The following is an 18,420-nucleotide window of genomic DNA, read 5'->3' as shown; positions in this document are numbered from 1 at the left end:
ATGGCACAGCAAGGCACTGTATAGCAAGGCACTGTATAGCAAGATGCTGTATGGCACGGCGCTGTATGGCACGGTGCTGTATGGCACGGCACGGTATGGCACGGCACGGTATGGCACTTTATGGAACGGTATGGCACAGCAAGGCACGGCATTGTATGGCACGGCACTGTGTGGCACGGCCCGGCCCGGCCCCGCGCCGCCAGCTCCGGCCCCGCCGCGCCGGGACACACGTGCGGGGGGGCCCCGGAGCCGCGGCCCCGCCTCCCCCCGCGCCGCCGCCACGTGAGGCTCATGTGACGGCGGGGCGGGGGCGCCGGGGCCGCCAGACGTGCCGGCGGTCACAGGGCTCCGCACGTCGCTCCCGTCCACCCACTCGCCCGCATTTAACCCGGCCCGCGGCCGCCCGCCGCTCCTCAGCCCGCGCGGCGCGGGCGCGGCATGAGCAGCAGCAGCAGCGGCACCGGCCCCGGTACCGGCAGCGCCCGCAGCCCCTGCCCGCCCTGAGCGCCCCTGCCCGCCCTGAGCGCCCCCCGCCATGGAGCGCATCCCCAGCGCGCAGCCCCCGCCCGGCTGCCTGGGCAAGCTGCCCGCCCTGGAGAGCGGAGACCTGCCCGGGTAAGCGGGGCTTCGGGGGCTCGGGGGGCTCCGGGGCAGCGGCCCCGCCGGCTCCGGGACGGGGGTAACGCGCTGCTCTCCTCTCGCCCGTGCAGGCTGGACTTCGCGCACATGTACCAGGTGTACAAGCCCCGGAGGGGCTTAAAGAGGAGCGAGGACAACAAGGTAAATGGGGGGTGACGGGGTACAGCGAGGGGCGATAAGGTAGATTGGGGGTTAACGGGGTGAACCGGGGGTTAACGGGGTGAATCGGCCGGTGCGTGCCCGTGACAGCGCTCCCGGGGCGGGGGCTCGGCCGCTCCCGGCGCGCTCGGGACGGGACGGGAGCAGCGGGGCTGGGCTGGGCTGGGCTGCGCTGTCCCCCCGCTGACCCGCTGCCCCGGCCCCGCAGGAGACCTACAAGCTGCCGCACCGGCTGATCGAGAAGAAGAGGCGCGACAGGATCAACGAGTGCATCGCGCAGCTGAAGGACCTGCTGCCCGAGCACCTCAAGCTGACGGTAGGTGCGAGCGGAGGGACGGGGCTCCCCTGCGGCCGGCGCTCTGCTGCCGCTTCACCGCCGATTCGGGGTGGGTTTTTATTTTATTTTTTTAAATTTTTTTTCTGTGGTGCCGCACGCCCGGGTAGGCTGTAAGCACATCCCAAACTTCCCCGGGAGCTGCGGGAGCTGCCCGCCGGGCCGTCCCCCCCGCGCCGCTGCCGGGCGAGAGCCGTCCCCGGCCGGGCTGCCCGGTCACGGTGCCAGCAGGGGCTGCAGAACCGATAAATAAAACGCTTCTCTCCGGGCTATGCGGCTGGTCCCGAAGCACCCGCAGGGTTCCCTGAGAGCCTTTTCTGCAGCCTGCTTTTTAACTTATCTCCGTGCAATGTTGCCGGTGGTGATCCTGCCTGCTCAGGTCTCGCCGTGCCCGTCCTCCCGCGGCTCCCGGGAAGGCGCTGGCAGCTCCTGCCTGCGTGGCCGAGCCGGCGGCGGGTGCCAACCTGTCCCTGTGCTCCCAGACTCTAGGTCACCTGGAGAAGGCTGTGGTTCTGGAGCTCACCTTGAAGCACGTGAAGGCACTGACCAATCTCATCGAGCAGCAGCAGCAGAAGATCATCGCTTTGCAGAACGGTTTGCAGGCGGGTGAGTGTTGAGCCGGCAGGGCGAGAGCCTCTGTGTGTGTGTGATGGGCTTTCCCTGGGGAGCCTGTGAAATGCGGTTGTGACACCTTGTTCCCGAGAAGGGAGGAGGCAGGAATCCTGGCCTTTCATGCTGTCATTTTCTCAGGCTTTGCTTGTGAGCTTTCACAAAAAAAGATGCCTTGCTCGAGATGGTCAGTGCAGAGTGCCCTGGGAGTTGTTTGAAATTAAACTGGGTTTTAAGTAGTTTTAGTTACAGCCCAGGTTTGCTGTGAGGTTCTCTCTAAAGCCATTTGGTTCTCCCCATTTGTGTTTGTGAGCTTTAGATAACTCAGTCTGGTTTATTTGGCTGTTTTCTCTGGAAATAGATATAAATCTGCTTTCTATACACACCTTTTTAAGTTTCTTTGTAACCGACCTGGCCTGTGCTCTCCAGGCAGAGGGGACCCGGTGCTTCAGCTTATCAGCCTCAGATGCACTTCCTCCTGCTGATTTCACATGTGGCTCTCACGTGAATTGGATACAGTAAACCCGAATTTTTCGGAGGCACGGTCCGTGCCCCGGCAGCCACAGGGAGTGCAGTGGAGCTGCGGGAGCAGCCGAGTCCCCTGGGGCTGGCGGAGCTGCGGCAGGGCCGGCAGCTCCCTGCCCTGAGGTGCAGGGCGAGGTGCACCCTGCCTTCCCTGGGGGTTTCCTGGAGAAGCCACAGCTTGACTCACTCCCCTCTCCACACTCCAGTACCTGCTGAAAGTGGATTTTACAGTAAACAGCAAAAACGAGCAGGCAGCGCTTTTACTTATTACGTAAAAGTAGACAGGTGGATGTTCCAATGGAATTGTCCTTTTCTGCAGAATCTGGGGATTTCTGTCCATAGAGTCCAGCTTGGCCATCGCGTTCCCCTCAGGCTGTGCTGTAACCCAAGTCCAATATCGCCCGCCTCGGAGCTGGAAATGGAACTATTTAGCATGTTGTTAATTTTTAATTTCTTTCTGTTAATGTTTCCTTAGGTGACCTGTCATCGAGAAACCTCGATTCCAGCCAGGAAATGTTTCGATCCGGTTTCCAGATGTGTGCCAAGGAAATGCTGCAATACCTGGCAAAGCATGAGAACGGCAAGGAGCTGAAGTCGTCGCAGCTGGTCAGCCACCTGCACCGGATGGCCAGCGAGGTGCTGCAGGGCGGGGCGGCCCGCAAGGCCGGGGACATCCCTCCCAAAATGCTGGACCTGAAGGAGAAGCCGGCGCCGCTGGGCGCGGCGGGCGAGGGCCACGGGAAGAACTGCGTGCCCGTGATCCAGCGGACATTCGCTCACTCCAGCGGGGAGCAGAGCGGCAGCGACACGGACACGGACAGCGGGTACGGGGGAGAGCTGGACAAAAGCGACTCCAAATCGGAACAGCCCTATTTCAAAAAGGATACCGACCTCAAGTACGCTGTCCAGGAGAGAATAAGCTCTATTAAGCAAGAGACTGAGGACCCGCCGGCCAAAAGGAGCAGGCTGGAGTCGCCGCAGGACGAGGGCCCTTTTGGCAGTGACATGATGGGCTCTGCCAGCAGCTTCCTGGGCCCCCACGCTCACCAGCCTCCCCTGTGCCTGCCTTTCTACCTGATCCCGCCGTCCGCCACCGCCTACCTGCCCATGCTGGAGAAGTGCTGGTACCCGGCCTCGGTTCCCGTGCTGTACCCCAGCCTGCCGGCCTCTGCCGCGGCACTGACGGGCTTCATGAACCCCGACAAAATCTCCCCCCCTCTGCTGATGCCCCAGAGACTCCCTTCTCCTGTACCGGCCCATTCCCCCATCGACTCCTCGGCTCTGCTTCAAGCTTTGAAGCAGATTCCTCCTTTGAACTTGGAAACCAAAGACTGAGCACAGTGTGACTGGTTTTTCTTTTTTTTTCCTTTTTTTGTTTTTTTTTTTTAGTTTGAGAGACTGTTTCACTTTTATATATTGGCTGGACTGAGGTGTGGGGACGAGGTTCACTGTGCGTAGGAAGCTAAATCCCCTTTTCTCTGACTTGTCAGGTAGCTTGGAGAAGGATGAAGGATGCGCCCAGGTTAGCGATTGACAACTACTTCCAAAAGATTAAAGAAGGATTTTGTGCTTGGCCCCTTCCCTTCTTCCCTCTCCACATCTACAGAGCAACAGTTGACTCGGTCAGCTGTGAATCTCTTGCAAAGCTGTGAAGAAATATTCCATTGGGCGGACCTGGTTTGAGGGTCTGTGAATATAAAATACATTAATATAAACCATGGTACTTCCCTGAGCAGCTCTGGAGGAACGGCCCCGCTGGCTCACCTGAGCTGGGCTGTGTCCCAGTGACCCCACAGGCGTGGTGGTGGCAATGCCACCGTGAGCACAGCAGGAGCAGGGCAGCGGTCACTGTGGTGTAGTGGTGGCAATGCCACCATGCGCACCGGAGGGCAGTGGTCACTGGTGGTGTGGTGGTGGTGGCAATGCCACGATGAGCATGGCAGGAGCAGGGCACTGGTTACTGGTGGTGGTGGCAATGCCACTGTGAGTGCAGGAGGAGCAGGGCAGTGGCCGCTGCAGGGGTAGCAATGTCACCAGGAGGAGCAGGGCAGTGGTCACTGGTGGTGGCGGCAATGCCACTGTTGGCACAGGAGGAGCAGGGCAGTGGTCACTGTGGTGTGGTGGTGGCAATGCCACCAGGAGACCAGGAGGAGCAGGGCAGCAGTCACTGCCTGGTCACACACAGATCAGGCAGACAGACCTAAGACGGGTTTCTCTCCACACCTTTGCTGATACATAGATATTTTTTTACAAAATAAAAGGTAGCTGCTGCTTGGAGCTTTCCATGGCGTACATCTAATAAATAAATTAACCTGCGCCCTTCGTGTAACTTGAGCTGCTCCGTTGGGCCGGCTCGGGAGGAGCTGTCCCGGGATGGCCGGGTCGGGAGGAGCCGGCCCTGGGACGGCCGGGTCGGGAGGAGCCGGCCCTGGGGTGGCCGGCTCGGGAGGAGCTGTCCCTGGGACGGCCGGGTCGGGAGGAGCCGGCCCTGGGGTGGCCGGGTCGGGAGGAGCTGTCCCTGGGACGGCCGGGTCGGGAGGAGCTGTCCCCGGGGTCGCCTCGCTGCTGGCACCGGCCCCTGCGGCTGCCGCTCCCTCGGGAGTCACCGCGGCTTTCCCGGCCGGAGGGAGCGGCTCAGCCCGAGCCGGCAGCGCCATCCCTGCCCCTCCCTGCCCATCCCTGCTGAGCGTGGCCCTGGCAGTGCCTTTGGAGAATGGCAAGGCTGGGATTTCCCAGGAGCCTGATCCCGGCGGGGTTGGAGCAGCTGGATTCCTCCTGGCGCACCTGGCTCACATCCCGTGTTAAGGGGAGAGGGGTCGGGTGGTGACTCTTGTCCTGTGAGCTGCAAGGGGCTTCCTCCACAGAGGAACATCCTCTCCAGTTTAGCTTCTTTTTAATTAAAAACCCCCAAACTTCACTGCTAAAGGCAGTGCTCTTTGGTGGTTTTTTTCTTACTGGTTTTGAGAACTGGTGAGCAGAACCCCTGTCTGGATCCTCATGTCGCCCTCCCATTGCACCAGCTGTTGAGATGCACTATGCTTGATTGCAGATTGTGTTCTAACATTTATTTTGTTGTTGGTTTTTTGGGTTTTTTTGGTATACAGTTGTTGCCTTTATTTGTAAAATCCTGTTATAAATATATATATATATTATATAAATATATTAAAAGTTAAAATGTTTCAGATGTCTATTATTTGTATAACTACTTGAGCATAAAGAAGTGAGAAATATGAATGTATTCTTGTTTCTGGGTTGTCTTTTTTTTTTTTGAAGAGAAGAATATTCCGTTTTTCTCTCGGGAGAGGTACAGTGTTTATATTTTGGAGCTGCCTTCAAGGTGGGATATTGTACATATTTTTATCTTGAGTAAATGTTAAGTAGCTGTTTAAAAATGCTTAATAAAATAATTCTTTTCCTGTGGAAGATAAGGGTTTGCCTCCTTTGCTCTGAAATGTTTGAGCAGGGTCATTCCACATGGTCTGGTCCTGCAGGGGATGGCACCGGGGGGAGCAGGAATTTGGGATGCAGGGGGGAGCAGGAATTTGGGATGCAGGGGGGATGAGGGATTTCAGGGTGCAGGGAGGAGTGGAGATTTTGGGGTGCAGGGGGGAGCAGGGCTCTCCTTGCTCCCCCCAGCTCCTCTGCTGTCAGTGCCTGCAGGAGCTCAGGGTCCCATTACCCGTGTCACCAGGGATATTTATTTATTTTAACTCCCTTGGCACCTTCAGGGATTTTTTTCCTTCCGGACTGGAGGGAGGTGCCAGCAGAGCCTGGCTGGCTTTCCTGCTCTCTCCTGCTGTCACGTTGTGCTCCCTGTGTCTGGCATTTGGCTCCTGGGCCCTGTGGGGAGGAGGCAGCCCCTCACCCAGAGGATGGAGTGTCTCCCCAGGCTTTGCCCAGTTCCTGGAGGATAATGGACTTGCTGCAAACTGCTTTTACTTCAGCACTTTCAGCTGTGTCTGAGGTGCCCAAGCACTGCCAGGGATGGTGCCCAGCAGGTCCCTGGGGCTGAGGGCTGCGAGGGTCAGGTCCTGCCTGTGCTGGAGTGATCCCTGCCACCCCCACCTGTCCCAGGTGTCCCTGATTTGGGAATTCCAGCTGGCACTGTGGGTGGTGGAGCCGCCTGCTGCCTCTACTCTCATGAGCCAGAGGGCAGGGTCCTCATCCCACCACGGCTCCCTCCCAGCAGTGATGCTGGCTTCTGGTCTCCAGAGGAAATGACAAAAACCCCAAACCTCCCCCAAAGGCAAAAGAGAGGTGAACCAAAGGGATGGGTGGGAGGACTCTGTTTCCCAGTGGTGCTGCCTGCGTGTGGATGGGACACGGGCAGTTCTGAGGGGGGATTTGGGATTTGGGATTTTCACTGTGCAGATGAATCACAAAATGTGGGGAGTGGTTTAAGTGTCCAATTGAGCCAGCTCTGCTCAGGTCTGGGCTGAGCATCTCCAGGACCCCACATGGAGGGGCTGATGCTTCTGTTAGACTGTAGTTAGAACTAAAGAAACCTTAGCTTAAGTAATGCTAGAAAAAAGCGCTGCTTGGTTTAATCTATTTGGGGTCTACACATGTCTCAGTGTTCATTTGCTTTAATTAGGGCTAAATATTGATCTTACTGAGGCTGACTGTGACAACCCCATTTGGGGACAGCATTTGGTGCTCAGTGCAGAGGTGTCTCCAGCCTCAGGACCCCCTGGATTTCTGGCTCCTTTCCATGGCTCTCACTCCTCTTTGGTCCTCATATTCTGCCCCCCTTGTCCTGTGGTGGGACAACTTGCAGGATTTCCAGATCCTCAGTCTCAGAGGGAAAAAAAATGCAAGAAAAGTGAAAGAGAGAACATTTACTCAGGAAGCAAAAGATTATTATGGACTGGGAATTTTCCCTGCCACCCTGGCCTGGTGCCAGCAGGACAGGTGAGTTCTGTGGGGCAGGGGCTGCACCCGTGGTGGCACCGGGTGGGGACCCAGCAGCCGGAGCTGCATCCCCGGGCTCTCCATCCCAGCCCAGGAGGATAGATGGGTGGATGGATGGATGGATGGATGGATGGATGGAGGGATGGATGGATGGAGGGGCGACCCCCGGCACGGCGCCAGCCCGGGACAGCCCGTGCCGCCCGCCCCGCCGGGGTGTGCTGAGTTCCCGGGCTTGTTTTCATGGTCTCACCCAGCTCTGACCTGCCTCAAATGTTGACACAATGTCACGTTTCCGACTGCAGTCTTTCATGTGCAGCCGGAGGCTAAATACGGCTGCTGGTTCCTGGAAAAAGACGTGCCTGGCACCCTTTCAGCAGAAACCCGATCCCCATGCAGGCTTGGCACAACAGCTGAATAACACAGCAATAACTCTTTCAGCAGCATTTCAACCCATAAATAGGGCTTCCCGAGCGACTCCTTGAAGTCAGACGAGGAGGATACAATGATTTTGGGCAAAAAATTAAAAATAAATGAAGTTAGTGTGCGTGAAGAGCAGGTGGGAGGGGGCAGCGGGGTCAGGCAGATCAGAGGGTGCCGTGGAGGTGCTGAGTGAGGTTTGCTGAGTGGGAGCGCAGGATTGCCTCAAAAGGAAAGAAATGCTCCTGAATTTTTTAATGTCTCGGTCCTGTTTCATACCAGCCCCGTGGAGGCACAGGGAGAGCCTTCCTGAGAGCCAGGGCCTTTCCTAACCCCGGTGAGGACACACAGACACATAATTTTAGCTTTTCACCACCTGTTTGGAAAGCTCCCGTGGCCGGGCGCAGTGGGACTGGACGGTTTTTACAGGCATGTACCCCGGGAGCTGCTTATTTGCATTATGCATGGACCAGGGCCTAAAATAATCTGCAGTGACGCACTTTTTTTTTTTTTTTGCTGTGATTTTCACCCCCCCACCCCCCCCCCCCCATCCTTTTCCAGGACTCCGTTTTTCTGAACGTGCCGTGACTTTTGAGGACCACGCGTGGCTGCCCAGCCCCGGGGCTGCCGGGCCCTGATTCAGCCGTCGGGCTGAGCCGGGGGGAGCTGCCCCGGGCCCGACACACGCAGGGAGAGGAGAGGAGAAGAGAAGAGAGAAGTGCCCTTGTGCTCCGCCTCGGCTTTCATCTGCAGAGCGTGTAGCTGCAAGTGCGGCGTGTTTACAAATGCAGGCATTGCAAGATCCCTTGAACTGTGTCCTAGTACAAAAGAGGCTTTGAAACGAGAAACACGTTGTCATGGCATGTTCCAGGCCAGCAGCACCAGACTGAACCAGATAATTGCTGTTTCTGCTTCAGCGTGGAAAAAGCAGCAGGTCTTGAGCAAGTCCTTTTTTTCCCCTTAGACATTTCGTGTGATGCTCGGGATGGGAGGAGAGGGCTGGGAATGCCCGGGCAGCGGGGGCAGAGGCGGGATGAGCTCCCCAGGGCTGCCGGCAGAATGACTCTGCTGGGCTCAGCCCTTGTAACCGTAGCCCGCGGGGCTGGTGACACCGACCCTGGCTATGTGACACGGGCTGTCCGTGTTTTGTAACCCTGGCGCGCTGCCGGGGCCGGGAGATGTGGCTCCCGCTGCTCCCTCGTGTTCCAGACCTTTCCCACTGCCCTTCTGCGGGCAGTTCATGGCACTCGAGAACGCTGCCGGTGCCAGGGAGAGCTGCTAATTGCAGTGGGCACTGCTGGCCCTGGGCAAGGCACCTCTGGGAGCGCTGGGCACGGCTCAGGGGTGCCTGTGCCCTGGTGCCCTCACTCCTGGCTGTAAGAAATGGAGGGGAACATTTCTACCTATTTTGGAATAATTTATTTCTTAGACACGTGTCCTTCTCCCAGATGTGTTTCTGCCCCAGGCACGTCACCCAGTGGAGGCAGTTATTGCCATCACAGCCAGGGCCTTTGGAAATGGCCAAACAGGAAAGCTCTGCACGGGAAGGGTTTTTCACCACATGTGCCTTGTTAAAACTGCAAATGGAGCAGGCTGGGTAATACCACACAGCTGATGGAAACAGGAATGCCTGGAAATAAAAGGCAGCTCCCCCAGCTCCTCTTGCTGTCCTTGGGCTGCTGGGAGCTGCCTGGGCTCTGTCCTGGGCTGGTTGTCCCTGGCATCCAATCCTTGCACCCACACAGAGGCAGGCCTGGCTAAGCAGGTGGGTGTTTGCCCTGGGGTGGGCCCTCAGCCCTGCCCATGTGGGGTGGCAGTGCTGATGGGAAAGGGCTGGCTTGCCATTTCAGCCCTGGCCTTGCCCCCAGTGCTGCACTTTCCTCCTCTCTGACCTCTGCTCTTTATTCCAGTACCCAGGAGGGGCTCCCATGTTGTTGTTTTCTGAGCACCAGCTCAGCCCAAGGATGATGGCCATGGTCTGTGGCTGCCAGAGCTGTTGCACCAGAGGAATAATTAGTTTCTCTCTGGAGCACAGCTTTATCCTCCCTTCAGCCCCTGGTGCTGCTGAGGTGCAGCAGCTCTCCCTCCTCTCCGTGCTGTGGCAGAGAGAGAAAAGGCCGAGCTCTACCCTGCTTTGAAAGGACTGATGAATATGCAAACTCTCAGGGCTGAAATATTGCTTATCCACGTCACGGGGTGTGCATGGAGCTCTGCTTGTGCTGCTGCTGAGGCTGTGGACACCACCAGAGTGCAGCTGAGCAGCTTAGGGAAGATTTAACTCCTATTTCTATTCTCGACACCGAATCATTAGTAAGGTTATGGCCATGTTGGGGGCCTTTCCCAGTGCCCTCCTCCTGCTGTGGCAGGGCCTGGGGACCTGCTGCTGGGCTTGGCTGCAGCTATTGATCAGGGTAAAGCTCCAGCCCCAATGGGAGCAGTCACTGATGATTATCTCGTGGTATTAGTGCACGTATTGTGAAATTGGTGTGATCTGAGATGAAATGTGACCTATGGGCATAGGCAACATGTTCTAATGTATTCAGAAATGCCAGGGCTGACGAGCTGTTGCTGCTGGTACCACACTGATTAAACCCCAGCTCACCCTGCTCCCATTGAAATCAGTGGGAGGTCTGTCACTGCCTTCCCTGAGTGCTGGACTGCATCCAGGCTGCACTTCATGGGATGCATTATTCCACAGGATTAGAGAGGCACAGGGAGTGGGATTCCTCTCTCTCACTGATCTCTGTGCTCAGATGTTTGCCTTGGAGCTGGCTGGGACATTGAGCACCCGGCCTGGCTTTGGTGTCAGCCTAAGGAGGAGATGAGTGGTGTTTGCTCCAGGTCTGCCAGGGCTGGGGTGCTGCTCTGGGAAAGGTGAGGGGCTGGGCAGCCCCCTGTGATCCAGAACTCCTGCTGGTGTGGGGATGAAGGAGGCAGGGTTCTCATTGCCTGAACCAAGTGTTTGACCCAGCAGTCCTGGTTCAGGAATGAAAAGCCCAGTCCCACCAGAAGGGCCCTGGCTCTGCACACTGGTCAGAACGTGCCTGGGGAGGGGTTTTCTCAGGTTCTTCATTTCAGACAAACGCTTGACCTCAAAGAGGTGCCAGGGGCTGGATTCCCCCGTGGCATGGGAGGTGCTGGGGCACCTCTCACAGCCCATCCCAGCCCTGCCACACTGGCCCAGGCTGAGCCTTGGGTGGAGGATGACTCAGGGCCCCGTGGAGGGAGGGGGTGGCACTGACCCCCCCAGTGCTGCTGGGGAACTGAAGCAATCTGTTTATCATGGAAAAACTGCTCTTTGCAGCAATTCAAATGGAAACTTCCCAGAATGAGTGTTGCAGAGCTTTCCCCTTGAATCACCGGGCCTCCCAAGGGCCGCTTTCTAAGACGATGCCCTCGGGAGAGCTGTCACCGTCCCTGCTCCCTGCCGTGCGAGCGTGGAGCTCCCTCAAACAGCACAGCCGCTCTCGATCCCTCCTCGGGCCCCTTCCACGGGAGCAGTGCCCTTCCCCAGGCGGGACACGCTCGGGACCCCCGGCCCGCAGGAGTGCCCGGAGCTCTGCTCAGCTGGTGCTGGGGGGCTCTGCGGTGGTGCCACCCCCAGCCCGGTGGAGGCTCCCAGGGCAGCACCCGCTGCCATCCTGCCGGGCCATTTGCCCGTTTCCCTGCCCTCTGGCTGCCCATCACCTTTTCCGTGGCTGAAATGAGTGTCCAAAGGTCACGGGGAATTCAGGCGCTGCCGGGTGAATAAGGAGTGAGTGAGTGAGGGAGTGAATGAGTGAGTGATGCCTGACTCGGTCCCCTCCCGAGGCTGCCTTGCCCCCCCTGTGCCAGCCCGGTGCTGGGGGGCACGGTGCCCGTGTGGTGCCCCCCGTGCTGTGCCCGCAGCTCGGGCTGCCCGGGGATGCTGCCCAGGGATGCTCCGGGCAGGGGGCACGGCACAGCCACAGCTGCGTGTGAGCCCTGAGCTGGCAGCCTGGCAGATCCGGCCGAGATAGCCCCGGGATGTGTCGCAAGGGCTGGGAGGGCACCGAGGCAGGCCAGGGGCAGGGAGGGACGGCAGGTTCGGGCACCCTGGTGATCCCACTGCCACCCGCGGGGCGAAGCTGCTGATTTTTATACATTTATTCCTGTCGGCCCCGTGGTGCTTGTCCCCATAGTAACAGAGCAGGCTGGCACTGCAGCGCTCGGTGACATCCCTGTCCCCAGGGAGAAGCCAAGGACCTGCGTGGTCCATGTCCCCAACTTCTCGGCGACGTGCAGGAGCCGGGGACAGCTTTCCTGAGCCTGTCAGGCTTTCACCGCGTCCCTGCAGCCCCGGGAAAGCAAAGAACTGTTGGCAGGAAGGGCAGAAAGGGCAGGCGTGGGGCTGGGCCAGGACGGGGCAGGACCGTGCTGGGCTGGGGGCCGGTTTGGTGGCGGGTCCCCGTGCCCCGGGGCCTGCTTGGTGGCCGGTCCCCGTCCCCCGGGGCCGGTTTGGTGGCCGGTCCCTGTCCCCCGGGGCTGGCAGCAGCGGCCGGGATGTGCCGCACGTGTGAGAAGCACGGCCCGGCTGGGGCAGGAACCACAGAGGGGTTTTCCGGGCTCCAGCGAGCACCTGGGCACTTGAGGTCAGGAGGCATCTGCAGCGCCAGCTTTTTGAACCCAGCAGCGAGGCAAAGGTGTTTTGAAGGAGACCGGCAAGACAGAGATCTCTGCTCAGATGCTGGAGCCGCTCGGAGGATGAGTCAAAGGATTCCTGAAACAATTAGAGCTGCGAGGTGCAGCAGCAACAGCACATCCACCGTCAGCAGCCCTGCCAGGCGCCCTCGGCCAGCTGTTCGTGCTTTCCCTTTAATAAGGCACATTAGGCAATTTCCCATTTAAAAATGTTTATGGGAATATATAAATATTCGCTTATACAGAGCTCGCCTGGCCCTTTGTGCGCAGAGCGGTGGCGAGAGTGACTGGAATTGTTATAAACCCATCCAGACAGCTTGAGATGGAGCCTTCAGCATGGGGAGAGGGACGTCTCAGAGCCCCCGGCGCACTGAGTCCTGCAGTGCCAGCACGGGACACCCTGCTCCGTGGCACACAGTGTCCCCCTGGGCGGGACAGACCACCCCAGGCTGTGTCACATCCCCTGTGCCCAGCCACAGGCAGCGTGGGCAGGGTTTTCCCTCTGTGATTTCCCGATGGCCACAGGAAGAGCTTGCACAGACCCGATCTGGATTTAATCAAAGGAATTTTTTTTTTTTTTTCATTTGCTGTCTTATGTGCTGACCACCAAACCACATCCTTCGAGCCTGAGCCCAGCACAGTGAAACAAAAACTAGGCCAGGGCTTTTTGCTATGTTTTTTTTTTTTTTTCTTTTTTTTTTTTCCCCTTAGTGCATCAGTTGGGTGCAAAGCTGGCACACACCTCTCCTGCAGCCCCTCTGCTCCCACACAGCCCCTTCCCAGGGCAGCCTGGCATTTCCACCCCCCTGAGCCAGGCACTTGCAGCTCCACGTGAAACCTGGGAACTATCCCGATGATGTGAACTGAGCACAGTGGCAGTGGGAAGCAAATACAGAGGAATAATGAGTAATGACGTGCTGGCAGACCACGTTGGGACCTAATAAGGCACAAGGTGGGGACTGTCCTTGGCTCTCTTGGTTGGTGCAGCCTGCCTGTGGGGTCAGAGGGGCCCCTGGTGCTGGTGGGAGCAGTGGCTGTGGTGTGAGTGTCCCTGGCAGCATCCCACAGCATCCAGGGGCGAGGTGCCTGCGCAGGGAAGTTCTCACGTTCACAGAACAGAGAGCAGCTTTATTGTTGTATTTTGCAAACCAAAACCAGCCGGGAGTTTCTGAAGCGTCTGCCATCCCCGCAGAGAGCTGTTTAGTCATGCCTGGTGTGTGTGCATGTGAGACAGCGAGGGGAGGGAGGCTCGAGGACTTTGCAAAGATTAAAGATTTATGCTGACCCTTGAATCTGATCCAAGGCTACTAATCTGCCCTGATCCTATCATCTGCTCAGGGTGGATCTATTTCACTTTCCTTTATGGTACTCCTGACTCATTCCACTCCCACTCCAGGCCAGTCCAGTGGGAATGGGAAGCGCTACCACATATTTGTTTGGGTTTGCATTTAAAGCTCTGGACCTGTAGTGGGTGCAGCTCATAAAGGAAACCAGTGTGGATAAGATATGGGTGAGCTGAATGCTTGGAAACCACTCCCAAACGCAAGCTGAAGTGGTTTGAAATCAAGGTGGAGTGATGTACTGAAGGCACAATACTTGGCAGCTACGCCCAGCGTGTGAGAAAGGCATTTAAATCCAAGGTGGTGAGGTAGGCAGGGCACCCCGTGTGCTTCCAACAGGACAGCCAGTGCCTTGCAGGGTGTGCAGGGCCAGGAGCTGGTACCCACCCCTGCCTGCCCCCTGCCCTCTCTGCCTCCGTGCTGGGCCTGCAGGAAGCTGTGCCAGGGTTCTGCTCTGCCCTGGCACAGCTCCACCTGGGCAAGGCCTGCTCGTGCCCCATCACCCTGCACTGAAATGGCTGCTGGGGCTTCGGTGTAAGGAGCAAGGTGTGGAGGAGAATACAGACCCGATTGTTTGGAGGGCAGAAAAAATCTCCTCTTCCTTCACAATAAAAAATAGCGTGGCAGAAAGAGAAATAGGAGCTTTCCACCCCTCAGCTCTTCTCTGCTGTAGCCACACGTGTCTGGAGGGAGGCTGGGGATGCCACAGCAGCCTGGCCTGCGTGCCAGCCGGGCTGGGGTGGGTGACAGCAGCGGGCAGCCCCGGCAGACGGGCAAACAGCATCAGTCATAGGGCCTGGCCGCGGCTGGACCGGCCGGGAGGTGGAGTGTGGTGTATCCTATTTCAGATCCCCTGGGACATCCTGTTCTCCTGATAACTGATGATATGTAAATATAGCAAATGCAAAGCCAGGCACTTTCCTAGGGTGCCCGGCCCAGGCTGCTTATAGAACAGGGCTGAGCCCCAGCGGCGCTCGGGAACGCCCATCTGCAACTGCCACACGGGCATCAGGCTTTATTTTTAGTTTAAAACCAAGTTCCTGTTTGTAAGGCCAGAAGGGTTACAGGAAGAAAAATTATGAAGTGGGATCATTTACTGCTATTTTCTTTTCACGTGTCCTTCCTTCCTTCCTCCCTCCTGAGAAATGGGATGTAGCACATCGCTATTCCAGGCTGTGATGTTCGCCGGTTCCTGCTTGCTCCGAAGAGGCCCGTTTAGCCTTGTGTGACAAAAGGCTCCGTCCTCCCCGCCCCGCCAATTACCCCCGGTTTCTGCTGCTGCACGGAGCTCTTATCTCATGGTGCTGACTCGCACCTCCTTTCTCTCTGGGCAGAGTTGGGGCCGGTCCTGGCGGGCAGGGTGACAGACAGGGCATGGGGATCCCTCCTGGCTCATCAATCCCTTCCTCCCCGCGCCGCCGAGCAGCCCCAGCGGCCACGGGACTGAGGGAAACAATGGGAAGTATTTGGTCAGGTCAGCCAAAGGAGCCTCTTTAATGAGCAGAGCCGAGCACTAATTAGTCTGTGAGCAGCCCCCTGGCCCATGGCTGTCCCCTGCAGGCAGGGTCACCGTGCGAGGGGAGCCGCAGGGATGAGCTTGGCAGGTGCCCACATGTGTTTCTCCTTCCCTGCCCTGTTAGGGAAAGGTAATCCCGAGCTGACAGGAGGGAGACTGCGAGCTGCTGACGGGAATTCCCAGCTGAGAGGTTTTGAGAGCGGTGGGAGCTTTGGCGTATGGATTAGGTTGCTTATATATACTGCAGTGCGAAGGAAAGGGGCGGTTTTGCTAATTCCTTTGCACTTTGGTTTAATAAAGCAGGATTTGTCTGGTGGGAAAGCGTAACAGTGGGATTTGGGCTGTGTGAGTCTCATGACTGGTGCTCGCCTGGCTGGGTGGGAAGCAGGGAAGCATCGATTGCATTCTGTCTCTCCTGTGTTCTGGTGTTTTTAAACATGATTTGAGTGCCCACAGCTTTGGATGAGAGCTTTATTTGGGATGGGGTTTATTTAAAAAATCCATATGCAGATACTTGCACTAAATTCTGTTTTCCAGGAGTGTGGTGCCCTTGGGAGAACCAGGACTGCTCAGTTTGTCAATGCCTTGTGACAAAGATTCACCTAAAGTGAGGAAGGATAAAGAGGGGGTGGCCAGGACACAGGGGGAGAAGGGGCAAGTTAATATCTGGTACAGCCTCTGTAAGCAAACAAGATCCTTCTGCTTCTGGTTCTAATGGGAAAGGCCTCAATGGAAATTTAAAATCTGGATCTGCATCAAATCCTCAAAGTTCAGGCAGTTTAGAGCGAGGACTTCAGTCCATTCCATCGCTCGTCAGAGCTGTCTGCAAAATTCACATCCCGATATTTTTTTCCAATCGTAAATTCTGCCAAAGATGCGTGCTTGGATGCGAGATATTTTTCTTCTTTTTCATCCCTTTTGCTAATTTAATTCCCAGATCTAAATCAAGTTTTCCATGTCAGACTTCCAGGAGCTGGGATGCCCTGTTAGCAGCGGGGGAGCTGTGCTGTGCCCTGTGTGGTGTGCTGGGGCTTGGAGAGCTTCACCTGCCTGCAGGTGAGCAAGGGAAGGGAGGCCTCGGGGTCAGGCTGCTGCATTGCCAGAGCCCAAGTTTTGGGATGTGCTAGGGAGCAAATTATTACAGTGCTCCTGCCCTTCTCCCTGTTATTATTAAGAGGATAAAACCCAAGCCATTTTTGGGATATGCACAAATATGCTCCTGATGAGGGCCCTGAGCAACCAGGCAGATTTTCTGAGCAGCCTTGAAGCAGCAAGGCACAGCAGCCACATGCTGGGCTCTCCCTTATTCTTATTCTTTTCTGTTTTCTTGGGTGTACAATAAGAGCTAATCAAAGTGATGCTCTCCAGCAGGCTTTTGTGTATGGCATTACAGCAAAATCCTAAATTCCCCTTCCTGCTCATGCATACAAAGCAGGAAGAACGAGGATGGCTGCAGTCTATTTTCAGATGATTTAGCCAAGGAGAAAATAACTGGATGGCTGGGAGAGGAGCATTTGATAGGAAATAACCTTGAAGCACAGCTCTGCCATGATGGTGTGGGGTGCTCAGCTCCTGCAATGGCCCTGCTCCATGAAATGCTAGCAGGGAAGGTGACTTCCAGATATGACAAAGGACAATACAGACAAGCAGAGCACCCAAAATCCAATGCAAGGGAGACTGCAGAGTGGGCTGGGTGCTCCCTTCTGCTCCTGGTTTCAGCACTGACACACGTGAAGGTCCCCTGCTCAGCTCAGGACTCTCACCAGGTGCTGCTCTCAGCAGGTCATTGTTTGGCTGGAGTGTAAATGAGTGCAGCTCGGCTGGCTGGGCTCGTGGGAGCCTCTTTGTACCTGTAGATTGCTCCTTCTTCCCTCACTAAAAGCAAAGGCACCAGCTGGGATTTGCCCCTCACAGCACCTGACACAGGTTGGATGCTCCTTCAGCACAAGGTGAGAGTGTGGTGACACCTGTGACACCTCTGGGGACAGCTCCCCTGGGATGTTCCTGCCAGCCGGGCTGGGGCTCACACGGGATTGGCTTTGCTGCTCCTGCCGTCCATCTCTTGGGAACTGCTGATAACATTCCTCGCTTTAGATTTATCCCGAAAAATAGAGAGGAAGATTTGCCGGACCCTGTGGTGCCCGTGTGCCAGGGGAGGGCTGGGTGTGGGTGCTGGCACTGCCAGGGCAGGGGCTGTGCTGAGCAGGGAGCCCAGCCAGGGGAGGGTGAGGGTGAGGATGAAGGTGAGGACACGGCTAAACCCTTCAGGGAAGGAGGACGGCTTTGCTGAGGCTGCATCCCCCTCTGCTGGAAAATCCAAGCAAAGGCAGCAGAGCCGCTGGCCAAGGAGAAAACCTGAGAAGAAAGAGGGAAATTAATGCGCAAGGAACACAAGTGGGGCCCGATGGGACATCGCAGCCTCCAGTCTGGGCTCTGCTGGGGTTCTTCCCGTGCCTCTCACAGTGAGAGGGCTCCTTCTGGGGACAAGCTGTGCAGAAACTGGGACGCATCACCTTTGTGCCAGGCACAATCCCATTTCCCAGGGTGGGAAGGGATAAGTGAGGCAGGGGCAGCACCCAGAGCCGTGGCTCAGGCTGGTCCTGGTGCTGTGGCAGAGTCTGACAGCAGGCAGAGAATCCTGACTGGAATAAACGGGATTGCACAGGCAGGCTCAGTGCCATGCTGCTGGGTTCAGAGCAGCTCCGTAGCCTGGGTGGTGCCCAGGGTGTGCCCAGGGGCCATGGCTGATGGGCATGAGCTGCACAACTCCTGGTGGGACTGAAATACACAGGGCAGCCCGGACTGTGGGCACTGGGGCTTGTGGGGAGAGGGGCTGCAGCACTGTTTGGGTATTGCCTGGCAGCTGGGAGGGAGCTCTACCCCAAAGCAGAGGCTGCAGAAATGCCTCCCCTGGCCTGGCACCATGCACATGGTCCCTGCTGGGCAGCTCTTGGCTCAGTCTAACCAAGGAGTCCCTGCTGTGGCCTTCCCAAGGTGCTGCTCCCCCTGAATCTGCTCATACAGGTGTCTGTGCAGAGCTGGAGCCCAGGGCTCTGTGCCCACCTTTCAGAGCCTCACTTGGAGGCTGTTTGTGCTTAGGCTGGAAGAATAGGTTTGTTTCCTTGTAGGTTGAAAATCTAAATCACAGAAAGGGTGAAATGTGGTGACTGGGCTGGCCAAGGCCCTGACTGTGCACTAAATCTGCAAGCGTGGGCCTGGCTTTTGTGCAGGGGGCTCTGCAAGTGCCAAGGTCACTGCTAATAAATCTGACTGGAGGACCAGGAGAATTTTATTTAACTTACTGCTAACAG

The 18,420-nt window shown here is 57.1% G+C and overlaps 1 protein-coding gene across 1 annotated transcript; it reads left to right on the top strand.

Annotated features, from left to right (window-relative positions):
• The first annotated feature begins 303 nt into the window (after window positions 1-303).
• BHLHE40 (basic helix-loop-helix family member e40) lies at window positions 304-5,694 on the top strand. The gene is made up of 5 exons (XM_071439290.1): window positions 304-615; window positions 711-780; window positions 1,007-1,114; window positions 1,615-1,738; window positions 2,742-5,694. The coding sequence occupies exons 1-5, from the start codon at window positions 536-538 to the stop codon at window positions 3,599-3,601; spliced, it is 1,242 nt and encodes a 413-aa protein (XP_071295391.1). The 5' UTR covers window positions 304-535; the 3' UTR covers window positions 3,602-5,694.
• Window positions 5,695-18,420: the final 12,726 nt, after the last annotated feature.

This window comes from Agelaius tricolor, unplaced genomic scaffold, assembly GCF_023055355.1.
Source record: "Agelaius tricolor isolate 1412-34295 unplaced genomic scaffold, bAgeTri1.0.p SCAF_14, whole genome shotgun sequence".
Classification (NCBI taxonomy): Eukaryota; Metazoa; Chordata; class Aves; order Passeriformes; family Icteridae; genus Agelaius; species Agelaius tricolor.
Note: the sequence above shows the minus strand (reverse complement) of the source record. Positions and strands in the feature narration are given on the sequence as shown.

What these genes read in the sequence shown, in the direction of transcription:
- BHLHE40 (XM_071439290.1), top strand. Translation starts at nt 536, where the DNA reads ATGGAGCGCATCCCCAGCGCGCAGCCCCCGCCCGGCTGCCTGGGCAAG. An exon ending in AGAGGAGCGAGGACAACAAG is followed by an intron (nt 781 to 1,006) that starts GTAAATGGGGGG and finishes CCGGCCCCGCAG; the next exon opens with GAGACCTACAAGCTGCCGCA. An exon ending in GCAGAACGGTTTGCAGGCGG is followed by an intron (nt 1,739 to 2,741) that starts GTGAGTGTTGAG and finishes ATGTTTCCTTAG; the next exon opens with GTGACCTGTCATCGAGAAAC.